The sequence below is a fragment of the Panthera pardus genome, unplaced genomic scaffold (assembly GCF_024362965.1).
Source record: "Panthera pardus isolate Hobbes unplaced genomic scaffold, ASM2436296v1 HiC_scaffold_4, whole genome shotgun sequence".
Lineage (NCBI taxonomy): Eukaryota > Metazoa > Chordata > Mammalia > Carnivora > Felidae > Panthera > Panthera pardus.
This window is the reverse complement of record NW_026526969.1, coordinates 8,766,371-8,781,523: the sequence shown is the minus strand read 5'-3', so window position 1 is coordinate 8,781,523 and position 15,153 is coordinate 8,766,371. Positions and strand designations below refer to the sequence as shown.

The window sequence follows — 15,153 nt, the reverse complement described above, 5'->3', positions numbered from 1 at the left end:
CATGGTCAGGGTCTGGCACGTGCGCCATCCGTACCAAGGTGTGGAGCAGAGCCCCAGTGCCTATGGGGATCTGCCCCAGGGTATTTCTGTCTGAAGATCCGGACATTAAATAGCAAATTAAAATCCACCATACAGGTTGAAAGACTGTAGGAAAGAAAAAGGTTTGTTCATACCTTTTGAACAAGAGGCCCTGAAAATAATGTATCCATCCCTGGTCTCTGGAGAAGCTACAGAGCCAGCTCTCCACCCACGATGGTCTTTGGAGAAGGGCCCTCCTTATTTCCTTAGGCAGCATCCTTACTTCCTCAGGTAACAGAACAAAGTTTTCCCCATGGAGACAGCATTCCTGTTTGCATCCTCTTTGGCCCCTCTGCCCAACCCTTCCCTGTCTCAAGGGAGGGAGGATTGGGTGGAGTGAGGGTGAGGAAGAAGCATAAAAGTGCTTATAAACAACAGATGCCACCAGGTGGTTTATTAAGGTCCAAACCCCAGCCCCTCCCACCACAGACCACCTGTTGGCTATAGGCTATGGTTCCAGTCATTCTCCCACTAAGAGGACTGGTCATGTCCCAGGACCTAGGAAACCTTCCCGAGTGGTCTCTAGGTGTGGGGGCCCCTTTCCCGCAGGGTAAAGGGCTGTGATGAGGGAGCGGATGCGGCTCTCTGATTAGCTGACAGTAATGCCGGCCCATTGTGGAAGTCACTCCTCACCTACTCCTACATTTCAGGGCCAGGGGTGTGGGTGTCTGCGCAGGCATCTCAGCTGGGCCCTTTGCAAGGACGGGAAAGGCTAATGAGAAACCGGTCAGGAGTGAGAGGTGGCACTAGGCACCTCTATCACCTAGAAGTCGCTCAAGCGGGAGAGCAGGAGCTCTCGGCAGGGGCATATGCTCGCCCTGCCCACCGCGGACCTCAGAAGTTGTTATCGATGTTCCAGACGTCCCCGCTAAGTGCGTTGGCTGCCCCCTGCAGCGTCCAGGTGAGCAGGGCCAGCTGGCGTCGGAAGCGGCTCTCCTGGAAGCCCAGGCCGGGAGCCACCCGGGAGGAGGCAGCCCTAGGGTCTCCGGAACCGTGGGAGCGCAACAGTCGCACGTGGTCGAGCAGCGCGTCCAGCGTGTGGTCTCCGTGGCCCAAGAAAATGTGGCGGAACGGGGAGTCGGCCGGCGACACGTACTGAGACAGGAAGTAGAACTCCACCTGCGCCGAGAAGGGGTCGTGTCGGGTGGGGGTTCCGCCCGAGCGCGGGGCCGGACACGCGTAGCGAACATTGCTGAGCAGCTTCTCGAAGTCCCACCTCCCTTTGTCTACCCAATCGGGGGTAGCCATTCTTTGACGTCACCAGCAGCCGGGTAGGCAGCGTCCTCCTACTGTGTTTTAGATTCTATCCCATTCTATCCCTCTGGCCTCCAAGCCCGCATCTACGCCCTCCCAGTCTTCCGTCTTCACTCATTCACTTACCCGGCTAAAGCCTCAAATAACAGTCTATGGTCCTGCTGTTCCTCACTCTCCTACACCCCAGTCATTCCCCCTCACCGCCGCCAACGTCCACATACCAGCGTCAAAGGTCAAGGGGACAGGCTAGTGCTAATGAAGTGCCTGACTCTGTCCTCCCTCTGTGACTCAGATGCTGATCATCTTTCTTGAGATGGCCTCACTCCCCGCCCAGTTCTCCCACCTTTCTTCCAGCCTCTCTGGGTTCCTTCTGCTCCCACGTATGGGCAGGCCCAAGGCTGGACCCCCACCCTCTGCTCCTCTCCTTACCTACAATCCGGTGTTCTTCAAGCCTGGCTGCTTATTAGAATCACCATCGCGTGGGTGCCACCCCAACAAAATTGGAATCTCTGTGGGTGGTCTCACACGCTCACATCTTTTCAAGCCCTCCATCTTTCACTGGAAGGGCTCCTCCATGCCCCTGACTGCAGTCACAACCTCATGGGGATAATTGCCAAGTCTACTTGACAAAAATCATCCACTGAAATCCTGGCCTCCACCCTTCTGGACCTCCCCACCAGGTAGGGGGCACCCGGACACAGCCTCACACACATGAGCACCAACTTCTTCTAAAACCTGACCCTTGCACCCACAATCCCTCGTGAGTGCCAGGGTCTCCCCAGTGCCAGCCTCTCAGCCCGGAAGGTGTGTTCATGTGAATGGGGTGAGCTCAGACTACCTGGTTTCTGATTTTGGCTCCACCACTTACTGCGATCTTGGATAAGTTATTGTACAGTACTAGCAACCTCACAAGATTTGGGGGGTCCTGTGAGGGAAAATGCAGTAAAGCCCTAGCACATGGCAGCCCTCGAGAAATGGCAGCTGCTATCATTTTCCCCCTCCTCTTCCCTTAACACCCCGTCTGTCCATTTTCCTTCCAAATGTCTCCCATCATTCCAGTCCCCTCACCCACAGGTGGTATTTACTACCACTCTCATCCAGAGCTCAGCCATCACTCCATTCATTCCCTCTTCACCATGGACGGTCTGGCCAAATCCTTCCTAAAACTCTGTTCTGCCCCCACCACCTCCCTGTTCAAACACCTCCCTAATTTCCTTGATGCCCAGACCCTAAAAATTCAAACTTCTTTTCCTGGCATTCAAGGCTCCCTTGATAGGTGATCTCTCTCCCACAGTTTGGTGCTCCTCTCCCCTCTGCTTCTCCACAGACTTCTGTTCAGGTTCTGCTGGTCCATGCCCTGCTCCCAAGGACAACCAGGCCTATCTCACTGCCATACCCTTACTCTGGATGTCTCTACTCTGAATGTCTTTTCTCTGCACCAACCCACGTTCTGTTTGTTCCTCTAGACGAACCTCACAGTCTAAAGCAGGGGTTAGCAAACTTTTTCTAAAAAAAGCCAGGTAGCAAATATTTTCGGCTCTGCAGGCCATATTGTTTCTGTTGCAAACACTCAACTTTGCCACCATAGCTAGTACAAAAGCAGCCATAGAGAATATGAAAAATCAATGTGCATGGCTGTGTTTCCATAAAACTTTATTTGCAAAACAGGCAGCAGGCCAAGTTTGGCCCACTGGCTATAGTTTACCAACCCCTGGTCTAGAGCAACAGAGTTCCCTGGGTCTGACCCAGCCATGTTGCTGGTTCTGAAGTTCTGAATCTTTTACTCTCCAGCCCTGAGTCTGAATCATGCCCCTAGCATACAGGTGCCCTTCATTCCCTGGGGGGGGGGGGGGGGGGGGGGGGGGGGGGGGGGGGGCATGTGGCAACTTGGGGGAGTGGGGTGGGTGAGGGGAGTAGCATCTTTTTGTGTTCCCGGAGTCTGGCACAGCAGGGATTAAAGCAAGATCTGTGAATGAGAATGAACCATGCGTGTCTCAGTGGAAGGGGCAAAGGGAAGGGGAGATGGAGAGGTCAGGAAGTAGGGGAATAAGAGAGGAAACTGAAGAGAGAGAAGGATGAGAGGGATCAGGAGAAAAGAGCAAGGATGAAAGAGCAAGAGGGATGGGTTTGCGAACAGAAACAAGGGGTAAGTGGTGCCAAGGGAAACAGGCAGGGTCACAGGAGGGAAAAACAAATGGAAGACATGTCCCAAAACCAAGGTCCTGCATACAGTCTGGGTTCCCTGTCCACACCACACTCAAGGAGGATGGTCCTGCTTAGAATTTTGCCCTGTAGACTTTTTCCCATGCCCACGGCCCCTACTTATCCCATTTCCCGAAATCAAAGCGCTGAGTTCTTGGGAATAAATAAATGGAAGAAAGTGGAGAGGTTGGAACAGGAGACAGAGCGTGAGTTGGGAAGTATTCAAAATGAAGTGGGAGGAATTGGCCAAGGAATCAGATCCTGTAGAACTTTACGTGACACTTCCCCCAGGCAGCTTCTCTGGGTTTCACCTATCTTATTACCAGAGGGAAGAGAGCTCTCCTTGCTCTGAATTTCTTAAGCCTTTGCCCCTCCTGGCCATAAGCTTGTGCCTCTTGTACTGTGGACGATCGTGGACATGCTTTTTCTCTCCAGAGGAGAGGAGAGGGAGGCAGTGAAGGGCTCGGCGCAAGGCAGAGGAGTCCCAGTTCTGCCACGCCGTCTGCCACGCGTCTGGCCCTCCCTGTCCGTTTCATCACTTTGCGGGGCCTGTCTCAGTGGTCGCTCCAGCCTGGCCGGTCTGTGAGCGCTGTCAGTCCAGGACTGGGAGCGCCCGGAAGACAGGGACGGAGCAAAGGCGGAAACAGGGGAGAGGAGCACAGGGCGAATGGGTCCTCGGAAGGGTGGCTCCAGGCCTTCAGGGAAAGGGAGAGGGCGCGGGGGCGGGGCCTCACCCGCATGATGCGCACGTTGTACATGCGCATCAGCCGCTCATCGCTCTCCTCTGAGCTGTAGATCTCCTTTCGCAGCTTCTCAGCTGCCCGGATGTAGTCCCCCCGCGCCGAGTACACCCACTGGAGGGTCAGCCCGCGGGCCTGAGGATGGAGACGCAGGCTGGGGCCGGACGCAGGGGCCAGGACCCCAGCCTAGGGTGGGGGTCCAGGTGCTGGGGAATGGGGCTGAGACCCTGGGGCTGGCAGGACTAGGGGGTATAGTGGAACAGAATAGTGGGAGAGGGAAGAAGATCTGGGCCTTCTCTCTGGTTGGGAGGGTATGAGTTGGGTCCTAAGGGGTCTAGGGGTCTAGGGCAGGAGTAAAAGGACCAGGTTGTCAGAGGGGACTAGACCCTAAGGATTGTGGGGAAGAGGGGCCACACCTCTGGAATGGGCAGCACTTAGGGGGGATATAGCGCCCCCCCCCCATCCCCAGAAGCCAGGAGCAGGGTTGGTATCTTGGACCTTGAGGTCCCCAGAGAACTCGTTGAGGCTGCCGATGTGCTTGAGGACCACGTCCCCGTAGCGGCCGAAGTCCAGAGGCAGCAGGTGATCGTGGCTGAGCCTGATGAGGAGTTGCCCAGCGAGCTGGGCCACAGCCTGGGCCACCGCGGGCAGGCGGCCCCGCAGGACCCTGTGTAGGTTCTCGTATGTGTCATCCTTCGTGTGCAGGAACGGGTATGCCTGGCCATCCTGCGGGGACAGGGTGCACGCTGGCACAGGGTCATTGTACAGGCAGGCTGAGGGAATGCTGCTCTGGGACAGGGCCAGGAAGTCTCACCTCCATGAAAGAGAACTCAACGGCAGGGACCCCCGCAAAGGCCGTGAAGGAATAGGCACTGCTGTCCATGGGCAGTGGCTGGATCCTGAGAGTGGGCAGGTTGGAGTGCTCTGTGGGTTTGGCTCCCCCCACAAGTTGCCCTCCCTTGCTCCTCACCCCAACTTACACCTCAGCATCCCAGCTGTGATTGTTGAACATCACCTGCTCATAGAGGGTCTGCCCACTGTGGTTAGGAGAGTCCACCTGGAGGCAGGGTAGGGGGCACCGGTCAGGTCAGGCCCTGGCCACCACCAGCTTCCCTTCATCCCCTGCTCCTGGCCAGCTCTTGCCTGCTTCAGGATGTTCTCTATGAGGCTGATCAGAAGGGGGCTGGTCTTGGCCTGGAACTTGTCATCTCCTGCAGAGAGGGAGGAGAAGGGATGCCAGGCTCAAGGCTTGGCCCTGAGGGCAGGGTGTACCAGAGGGGGCCCAGCTGGTCACACTACCCCCACTCACCCAGCACGGCATTGTCCAGGCTCACATAGACTACAGCTTTGAGGTGCAGCACGCTGAGGTAGCCCTGTGGGTGAGGGATATGAGGTTTAAACCCCCCCCCCCCACCTCTTCCCACTGCCTGACTCCCTGTCCTGGACCCCACATTACCTCTAGCCACTCTGTGGAGCCCACGCTCCCAAAGTCCCCTCCGTCCCAGCTGATGAAGAGAAGGCTCCTACGAGGCCGGAAGCCTGGAAGCAGAGTGGGTTGGGAGCATGGGCTCAGCTGAAGACCAAGCAGAGACGCCATCATTGCCTTCCTCTGTCCTACTTCCCTGGGGTCTCTCCTTTCCTCCCGTCCAGCCCCCAGCCCAGCCCACCTCCCCTGGTCTGCCCTGACTCAACTATAACAGTGATGGAGATGGCTTTCGTATGGAGTCTCCTGCTTAATGCTTCACTCAGACCAAGGACTATTATTACAGTTGACTCTTAAACATGGGTTTGAACTGCTTGGGTCCACTTACATGCAGATTTTCAACGGAGCAGAGGGGTCTGCACCCCTAACCCTGGCATTGCTACAGGGTCAACTCTACTTTCATGTTTAGATGAGGAAATGGAGGTAAAGTGACTTGCCCAGGGCCATGCAGCTGGGACATGGAGAAGCCAGGTTTGGCCCAGGTCTGAGTGGCCACTCTCTAGCCTGTGCTCCTGACTGCCTCTCTGCCCTGTCCTGGCTCAGGCCACAGCCCCAGCTACCCGGCCCAGGCCTTGACCTTACCATTGCTCACCATGGAGGAAAAGGTTCGCACCAGCTCCAGCAGTATGGCCGTCCCCACAGCAGACTTGGCCGCTCCTGGGCCCCACGCATCCCTCTGCGCCCCAATGACAACATAGTGATCTGCAGGAGGGGAGGTTTGGGGTCTATGTCCTTATACTGGCAGTACCCAGAAAGCACCTGGGAGGGTGTGTCACAGGGCCTCAGCCCTCACCATTTCTTAGGCCTCTCAGTCTCCACTTCCCAGCCCTGCCATCCCTGCTGTCCCTAAAGTGACAGCACCACTTCTGCTTGGCCCTGCCTGGATGGCCTGCTCCTTCAGCAGGGTGCTTGGAGTCATTCTGGATTCCATCACCTCCCTGGTCAGCCATGTCCTGCTGTTTGACAAGTCCTGACGGGTCTTCCTCCTCTACCCCTCTACCCCAACCATCCCCCCCCAACCCCGGTTTCTCATCTGAGCTGCCATCACAGTCTTCCCTGTGTCTCTCCTCAGTGTTTGTAGATATCACACTCTTCAGCTCAAGAACCCACTTTGATTCGGGGGCACCTGGCTGACTCAGTCAGTTGAGCATCTGACTTCAGCTCAGATTGTGATCTCATGGTTCATAGGTTCGAGCCTTGTGTCAGGCTCTCTGTTATCAAGGTGGAGCCTGCTTCTTCTGTCTCCCTCTCTCTCTGCACCTTCCCCGCTCATGCTCACTCTTTTTCTCTCTCTCTGTCTCAAAACTAAACATTAAAAATAAAAAAAGAACCCACTTAGATTCCTACTGCTATCTGCATCTAGTTAGGCTCAAAATGTTCGTCTGTCTAACCTGAACTCCTTTTTATGCTATGACATCACCCAAAGCACACTTGCTCACCTCCTGTGCTAGGGAACTCACTACTGTGCAGAACTGCCCATCCTGTCTCTGGACAGATTTGACCATGGGGTCTACTCATTGCCACCCTCCTTGGTCCCAGATCAGCCTCAATTTGCCAGCCTCCCACCCTGCTAACTCCTGCTGCCCCCTCCCCTGGGCACCACCCCTGCCCACTCCCCCAGGGCCTCCTGCTCCAGCCCCATTTCTAGTCCAGGTTCATGAGCAATGGCTCCCCTCCTGCAGGCTGTGGGTGATGCTGGGCAAGCTAGCACACCTGGCTCTGAGCGGCCCTCGATGCAGCCAAAGATGTTGCTGATGGGGGTAGAGACCCTGTGGTTGTTGACCCCTAGATGCAAGCCTGGCCCAGGGCCCAGGCGATAAGGGGACACTGGGAGGTGCCCCTGCCATTCCTGGGGGGCCACAGGGCCTTGGAGTTTCCTGGAGAGGGGTCGGGCAGAAAGGGTTGGAAGTGGCAGAGAGGCCCAGGCTATAGAAGAGCCCAGAGCTCCCCCTGCGCTCTTTCCCTCCCACCCTCTGGTTCCAGCTCGACTTCTGCAATGTGCCTCCTGCCTTGGACAGTTGTGCAGGTTAGGTCCTCAAAGGTGCCCAGAGGAAGTGGGTGTGATATCCAGCTGGAGTTCCACTCACTGGATGGCAGGCACTGGCATGAGGCTCTGCCCACCCAGAAGATTCATCTTTTTCTAGTTCACCCCAAAAGACTTTACAAACTAGCTCCCTCTCCCTTCCTCCTCCCCTCTTGGCCCCCACACGCCCCTCACCTTAGCAGGAGGGAGGCAATGTCCGCACTGATGGGCTGGGCTGGGATGTTAGGGAGGCCTGAGGACTGGACTGGAGGGAACTGGGTTTGATTAAAGGAAGGGAAGCCAGGCGTGTAGGGGTCCCCGGTTCCCAGGTGCACCTGTGAGGAAGGGGGTGTCCACGCTGAAACTGTGAGCTGGGCTCCCAGGAGTAGCTTACCAGCATCATCCTAGACAAAGAGGTACAGTCTTGGGACCCCAGGAATCCACCACTGGCTGCCCCCAGACTCACATGTCCATACACAGCCCTGTGGCTGGACAGGCCGAGCTTGTGTGGGTCCTGGGAGAAGTCTGCGGAATCAGGGTATATGAGCACTCCTCGGGCCCCAAAGTCCTGGGCACTGGCCACCTGGGGATGGGACATGGGTAAAAGGCTCCTTCTCCCAGAGAAAACCGATTTATAAGGGCAGGAGAAGCAAGTAAAAGTAAAGTGGCACTGCCTCTGCTCTGCTATTATGAACCCAGAGAGGCTGTGGGCACCCCCCACCACCCTCATCTTCCCACCTTCGCACAGCAAACCTCACCTTGCTCCACATTCTTCCCTGCTTGTTCCCCATCCCAACCTCCCGATTTTGTTCCCCACCAACACTTTCTTACCCGCTTGGTTCTTTTCCTCTTCTGACAGCCTCCTAGAGGCTCCCCATCTGCTGCTGTCCTATCTTCGCTTTCCCCAGCCCTGCGCCCTCCGCGCTCCACTCCATCCCCCATCCAGGGACCCTCACCTTCTGGGCAAAACTGATCTCCCCCAGGCGCACCAGCAGGAGGCGCCCCGCCGGCTCCACGCCCCGGGCCCGCAGGTCCTGCAGGTCCTCTGGGCGCCCGTAGTGGGCGTACACCAGCTCTCCCTGGGAATGAGAAGGGCTGTGAGGCGCTGTCTCCCCGTCCCTCCTCCGCCACCCGGGAGGGGACGCTCGCTGCCCCCGTCCTGGGGGCGGGACAGGGGGCGCTCACCGTGGCGTTGCCCGTGGCGCTGTAGGGACAGTAGACATCGTGGTCCTCCAGCTGCAGGGGCTCCCCGAGCTTCCCAGCCGCCTCCACCCAATGCAGGGTATTGGGATGAGCCCTGAGGAGCGGAGGTGGTAAGCGCCCCCCGCGCGCCCCCCCGCGCGCCCCCCCCGCGCGCCCCCCCCGCGCGCCCCCCCGCGCGCCCCCCCGCGCACTCACGGGTCCGGGAACTGCAGCCCCACGTAGTGCGTATCCATCCAGACGTGGTCCAGCTTTTGGCCCAAGAGCGCCACGCGGATGTCCTGAGCCAGGGCCGCCATGCCGGCCGAACCAGCCACCCTTTTCCGAAGGCTGGTTTGCCTGAGCGGGAAGAGGTGGGATTGGGGCGTGGAAGGGGAAGAAGGGGACTTCTGGACGCCTGGAGGAGAGGGAGGGAGGGGGACTGATGCCAGAGACGTGGGGTCGCCCTGGGGCCTGGGGAGTGACGGACTCTCAAGTCTCTCCCTGACTCGACCATTACCATCCATCCCATTACCACCGGGCTGCCAGCCAGCGTCTCTAAGGCCTCCTTCCTCCTTAGCTTTCTTGGTATCTTGTCCACCATCTCTTAGGTTATTACTGGCTCAATCCAAACTTCCCGATTTACTGCCTTTCCACACATACGCATACTGTCCTGTGCTTTGCCCCACATATGAAAAACACTTTTCTTCCAAAGGGCTAACTGGGCGGATGTGGCCCTCCATCTCCCCCACCCTCCACCTGAGTCTCACAGAGCTATCTTAACACCGTGGTTCCAGGTGTCATAGTGGGGCCCCTTGTCTTGGAGACCTCACCCTGTCGTCTTCCATAGTCACCACCTAACTAGTGAGCCTGTTGTCGCCTGAGCTTCAGGCATGGCCTCCCTGACAACAGGCTTCACCTGCACCCTCTCCAAGGTGGACAGACTCCTCCCTCCTCAGCATCATCATTGAATACCCCTCTACCTTTTGCCTTGGCAGAAACCCAGCTGTCGCCTGAGATGCCGCGTTCCTATGGGGCTCTGGTTCTTCTACCACCTGCACTTGCAGTGGAGGCAGGCCCCTGGCTCCACGGTTGGAATTTCTGGCCATTACTGCTCTGGGAGAACTCTCTTCCTTTGAAGCCTGGAGCATCCAGCTCTCCCACGCTCTGCCCCTCTTTCAGACAATCGGTCACTTGTCCGCTTTCATCAAGGACTTTGGTATCTGGCATATCATTTTCATCTCCACTAAGGAACTCCACCAAGTTTCTGCCCTACTTCAAAATCCACATGCAGGGTCACCTTAGTCTCAGCCTGCACCCTCTGAGCTCTCGCGAGGACCACTGCACTCCATGGTCTAAGTGGTTTTCTCAAGACCATTCCTGCCTCCCACTCCACCCCCATCCAGGATCTCAAGTATTTGTTTGAAACTGCATCCATCAGTGCGTTCGTAAAATAGATGATGCATAACAGTAAATTAGATGTACACGCTGCAATATATAGACCTTGAAAACATGGCGTTAAATTAAAAGAAAAATTTATCAAATTAAAAACACGCTAGAGAGACACTAGAGAGAGCTGTATCTGAGTAGTGGGTCTTGGAGTGACTTTTTTTTTTTTTTACATTCCTCTTTATATTTTTCCACATGGCTTAACTTTAAAAACAATGAACATAGAGGATGTTATGCAAACATTAAATGTTTTGAAAATTCTACCTATCCATGTAGCACATTCCATATATGACAAAGCTATGTGTGTATTTAAAGGCGCACATCAAACACATCAGATGAGGTGCTTCTGGGTGAGGAGACGAGGGAGGAGGGCTCAGAGTTAGGGAGGGAAATTAAATAAGAAAATCCTTTGCTGAGGACACTGAACTACTGCCCCAGGAGTATCATGAACTCTGTTCTTTGCACCAACCTTAAAAAACAAAAACAAAAACAAAAACAAACAACCAAAAAAAAAAAAAAAAACCACTAAAAGCTCCCCCTACATCTGATCATGATACTCTGTTGTTTCAAATTCTTCATTTCTCCCTCTTTCCTCTTAAAATCCAAAGCAGTTTGGGTAGCCATTAAGGCCTTATATGACCTGAGCCATATCCACCTTGACACCGAACCCCCCCTGGCCACAGGTCAAAATTCAAGCCCTGTGATGTGCCATTAAAGACTTTTCTGGGTCTGTCCTATCTGGACCCCTCTATACTCATTCAGTCACATGGACCTTCGTTCACTTCCTCCAATAGGCCACCATTCTCACCCCAGGCCCTCTGCACCTGCTGTTCTCTGGCCTAAAATGCTTTTCCACCTTCTCTTGGCCTGGTGAACAACTCACCCCTTGAGGTCAGCTCCTCACTTCCTTAAGGAAGCCTTCCCTGACCCCCACTCTAAGTCAGATCTCCCTGGTCATAGTCATTGCAATGATCCTAGTAACAAATACATAGTCAGGAATGTGATTTTTAGTTCAGTATTGATTTCCCCCAATAGACTGAAAGCTCCATAAGGACAAGGTCCAGACTTTTGTTCTCTGCTCTATCGCCTCCACCTACTACTTAGCCTAGCACTTGCCACACGGTAGGTGCTCCAAAATATTTGGTGGACAAACGAATGAATGACCTCATCAATGTCACTGCCAGTTCAGCCATTTACTTCCCTGGTCACACCCACACTGCTCTTGTCATTACCCAGAATTCCGTCTCCAGAATATTTATCCACTGAGGATTTACTGAACACTAACTAAATGCCAGGCACTGTGTTAAGTGTTGGAGATGTCAGAATAAATAGGACACAATTTATCAGATAAATGTTAAAAGTTCCAATATCCCACTCTCTGACTAGAGCTTTCCAGGTTCCAGCTTGCTCCCTGACCCTCACTATACCTGCTCTTCAACCACATTGAGTACTCCAGACTGTCCGATTTCTCCAAGCCTCTCTGCAGCTTTCCCTTCCTTCTCCATTCACCCTGGAGTCATGCATCACTTCATTGCTCGCTCCCCCTCACTGCCACCCTCTTGCCCTCCCCACCCTCTGATGACATCCACAGTGCCACACCTCACCCTGCAACCTGGCAAACCACCTGTTCAGTCTGTACCCAGCCGACCGAGTGTTGCCCAAGAAAATAAGAAGCCCTGGGGCGCCTGGGTGGCTCAGTTGGTTAGGCATCTGACTCTCGATTTCAGCTCAGGTCATGATCTCACTGTTTGTGGGATCGAGCCCCTAGTCCAGCTCTGTGGTGACAGCCCAGAGCCTGCTTGGGATTCTCTCCCTCTCTCTCTGCCCCTCCCCTGCACTCTCTCTCTCTCTCTCTCTCTCTCTCAAAATAAATAAATAAACATTAAAAAAAGTAAAAAGTTATCTGGAGTCTACAGCAAAGTTCATACTCCATAACAAAGTAATATAAAAACATTCCTGTGAGAATCAGGAAATAGGCATATCTCCAGTCATCATTACCTAAATTCACATCCTCTAATGCGATAAGCAATGAAAAAAGACAGAAAAGGTATAGACATTGAGAAAGAGGCTATACATCTCTCACTAGCTATAGCTTATATGATTTTCTACTTAGAAAACCCAGGAGAATCCACTGAAACCACTATTCCTGACCAAAGAGAGGGCTATTGGAGGCCTGACCTCTGAACCTAAATGGGCAGCTCCTTCCCAATAGGGAAAGTGACCTCAGCAAAACAAGAGAAACACTGGCCTGCTTGGGCTGAGCTTCGGGCCTGCGTGGTCTGTGTCTGGATGGGATCTCTCACAAATTAGACGGAAGGTCCATGCTCACAAATGCATTTGCGTGCTCATTTTTTCAGATTCCTTAAAATGTCCCTTCTCAGAAACCCCCAGAGCTTCCCACAGCCACAGGTCAAAATCCAAGCCCTGTGATGTGGCACTCAGGACTTTTCTGGGTCTGTCCCGCCTCCTGTCTGGATACTGGACCCTTCTGCTCTCACTCAGACAGTCAGCTCCCACATCTCCTAAGGGTGCCATCCTCAGAGCCAGAGCCCCTCTGCAACCTTATCTCTGGGATGCCCCCCCCCTCCCCTCAGCTCCAAGTGCCTGACATCCTTCCCAGGACCACTCCCAGGGAGGCCAGGGAGGCAAGTGGAAGGCCTCAGAAGGGGCCCCACACCAGAGTCCTGGGCAGAGGGAAGGAGGCTGAGTTCCGGCAAGGCTGACCCTTACCTGATTGTGTCCTCCAGGCGCCCCTCCCCCAGGAACCTCAGGAACATGGCCTGGAGGTCGCTCCAGTACAAGGTGCCCTGGTGGGAGTCTGGGCCCGGCTCATAGTTTATGTCCTCGCTGACCACCAACACGTCATCCCCGCATGCCTGGCAGGACCCTCGGAAGGCCACATAGCCCAGAAGGAAAGCTGGGGGATGGCAAGATGGAGATGCCCTTGTACCCCCCTCTGGATTCCAGAAACCCACCCCCAACCCAGGCCCTTCACTGACGGGGGAATGGGGTAGGGGATGACTCTCACCCCCAGTGAAGATCAGCAGGGTTGTCAGGACCAGGTAGGGGGCAGCCCTTCGTCCTGTTGCTGCCCAGAGTCCGAGGTTCTGCTTCCCTGCTCTGGAGCCCAGGTCAGGGCCCCTCAGCTCCATAGGGCAGAAGTGGATGGGTGGCTCAGCCCCCTCCTCCCCGTCTTCCTCTTCCTCCTCCAGGCGCCACTGCTGGGTGCCCTCCACGCGCTTGTAGATGGTCTGAGAGGGTCGTGGGGACAGCCTTTGCTGCGCAGGGCACGGTGGGCATGAGATTGGGAGAAGAGGCGGGGGGGATAGGCTAGGATCTGGCAATAACAGTCAGTGACTATGGGGTGCCAGAGGAGCACAAGGCAGGGGAAAGGGTCCTGAGAGGCAAGCTGCAGGGGAAAGATGGAGGTGGGGAGAGGAGGGGCCAGCTTTGGGGTTTGGGAGGGGGCTGAAGGACCTAGAGAGAAGGCCTAACGTGTCCCCCAACCCCACTCGGTCTTACCGTTCTGTGAAGTAGACCCCAAAGCCGCTCCATGCTCGTGCCCCCTCCTGAGCCTTGCCGGCTGTTCCCCCAACAGTGATAAACCGTTTGTGGGAGCCCCAAGAGGGCCCCTTATCAGCCCTGGCAGGCAGCCTGAGCCTAGGCCGTTCTTGTCCCCCCCCCCCAAAGGGTGGGGGCACACTCCTGGCCTCAGTCCAGCCTTCCAGATATGAACCCCCAGCCCAGGCCAGAGGACAAGGGGCTGTGCCCTCCCCTGCCAATCCCTCCACAGTCCCACTTCCGCCCCCTTCCTGCAAAACAATCATTTTTTTTTACCTTGGGGCAGACTTTGGCCTCCTAGTTCCCATCAGGGGTGGGGGAAGGGGACTGATGGCTGGGGAGGGCAAAGATAAGGATGCCCTCTCCTGCTTCCACCCCTCCCAGTGTCCTTGGGGACCCCTTCCTAAGCTCCCCACTATGAAAACCTCACCCCCTCTCAAGTCATCTGGCTTGCAGGCCCACCAGTGAGTGCCCAGCCAGTCCCTGTAACACATTAGGCTTGGCTGGGGTGATCCTAAGCTGAAGTTGCCTAAGTGGTGTGACCTGGGGGTTGGTCTGGCCATGTGAATGCCTATCTCATTGGAATCAGGCTGAAAAGTGGGTCTCGGGCTCCTGCTAACTTCTGGGGATAGAGGGGCATGGGTGGGAGCATATGGTCAAGTAGGACCAGAGAGTGCTCCATGTGGGGGTTCTCCTGGATCTGTGAGTCAAGGCCCACCAGGCATTGGTGGCAAGTGTCCTGGTCAAGGCCTGGGCAGAACTGGGTGATCTTCAACAAGTCATGGTCTTCTCTGGGCACCTGCGTCTCTTTGGTGACCGGAAGACATGACTTCTACCTCTTTGGGGTCTGGGCACCCCTGGAACACATCACGGGCACAAACTGCTAAGTTTTACCCACAATTTCACGCATGGGATGCAGGTCCTCAAGCCCTACCGAGGATCCCAAGTAGCTCTGGAATAGAAGTGCTCAGGGGCCTCGTTTCGGGTCTCCCTTGGGAAACCTCAGCTCTTACCCAAATTGGGAGAGAGGCTCAGAGCTGCTGGGGCGCACCAGTGCCCCAGTCTCCGCCCCATTCTTGCCACCGCCAAGAGCCCGGAGAAGGAAGACGAGGCGCAGCCGGCTCACCTGAGCTGCAGGTCCGGGGGGCTTAGGCACCGCCTCCCACCTGAGGCCCGAAACCCCG

At 55.6% G+C, this 15,153-nt stretch overlaps 1 protein-coding gene across 4 annotated transcripts; it reads right to left on the bottom strand.

Annotated features, from left to right (window-relative positions):
- Window positions 1-440: 440 nt before the first annotated feature.
- Window positions 441-15,116, bottom strand: TFR2 (transferrin receptor 2). 4 transcript variants are annotated; one of them, XM_053894145.1, is made up of 19 exons: window positions 15,096-15,116; window positions 13,931-13,991; window positions 13,437-13,686; window positions 13,139-13,325; window positions 9,179-9,319; window positions 8,966-9,077; window positions 8,737-8,859; window positions 8,247-8,363; window positions 7,976-8,115; window positions 7,471-7,634; window positions 6,350-6,459; window positions 5,731-5,847; window positions 5,584-5,647; window positions 5,418-5,485; window positions 5,255-5,331; window positions 5,089-5,173; window positions 4,773-5,000; window positions 4,269-4,409; window positions 441-1,197 (listed from the first exon to the last, which is right to left on the bottom strand). In XM_053894145.1, the coding sequence occupies exons 2-19, from the start codon at window positions 13,961-13,963 to the stop codon at window positions 913-915; spliced, it is 2,442 nt and encodes an 813-aa protein (XP_053750120.1). In that variant the 5' UTR covers window positions 13,964-13,991; window positions 15,096-15,116; the 3' UTR covers window positions 441-912. The 4 variants fall into 4 exon arrangements, with proteins under 4 accessions (XP_053750120.1, XP_053750121.1, XP_053750118.1 ...); XM_053894146.1 differs by lacking the exon at window positions 15,096-15,116 and having other exon boundaries at window positions 13,437-13,659; window positions 13,931-14,231; XM_053894143.1 differs by lacking the exon at window positions 15,096-15,116 and having other exon boundaries at window positions 5,731-5,813; window positions 6,340-6,459.
- Window positions 15,117-15,153: the final 37 nt, after the last annotated feature.

Bases quoted from the DNA above. Each gene is read 5' to 3' on its own strand.
- TFR2 (XM_053894145.1), bottom strand. From the start codon at position 13,963: ATGGAGCGGCTTTGGGGTCTACTTCACAGAACG. The intron at 8,364-8,736 runs GTGAGGGTCCCT...TCCCATCCCCAG, and splicing joins AGATCAGTTTTGCCCAGAAG to GTGGCCAGTGCCCAGGACTT. The intron at 6,460-7,470 runs GTGTGCTAGCTT...CCCCTCCTGCAG, and splicing joins CGAGGGCCGCTCAGAGCCAG to ATCACTATGTTGTCATTGGG.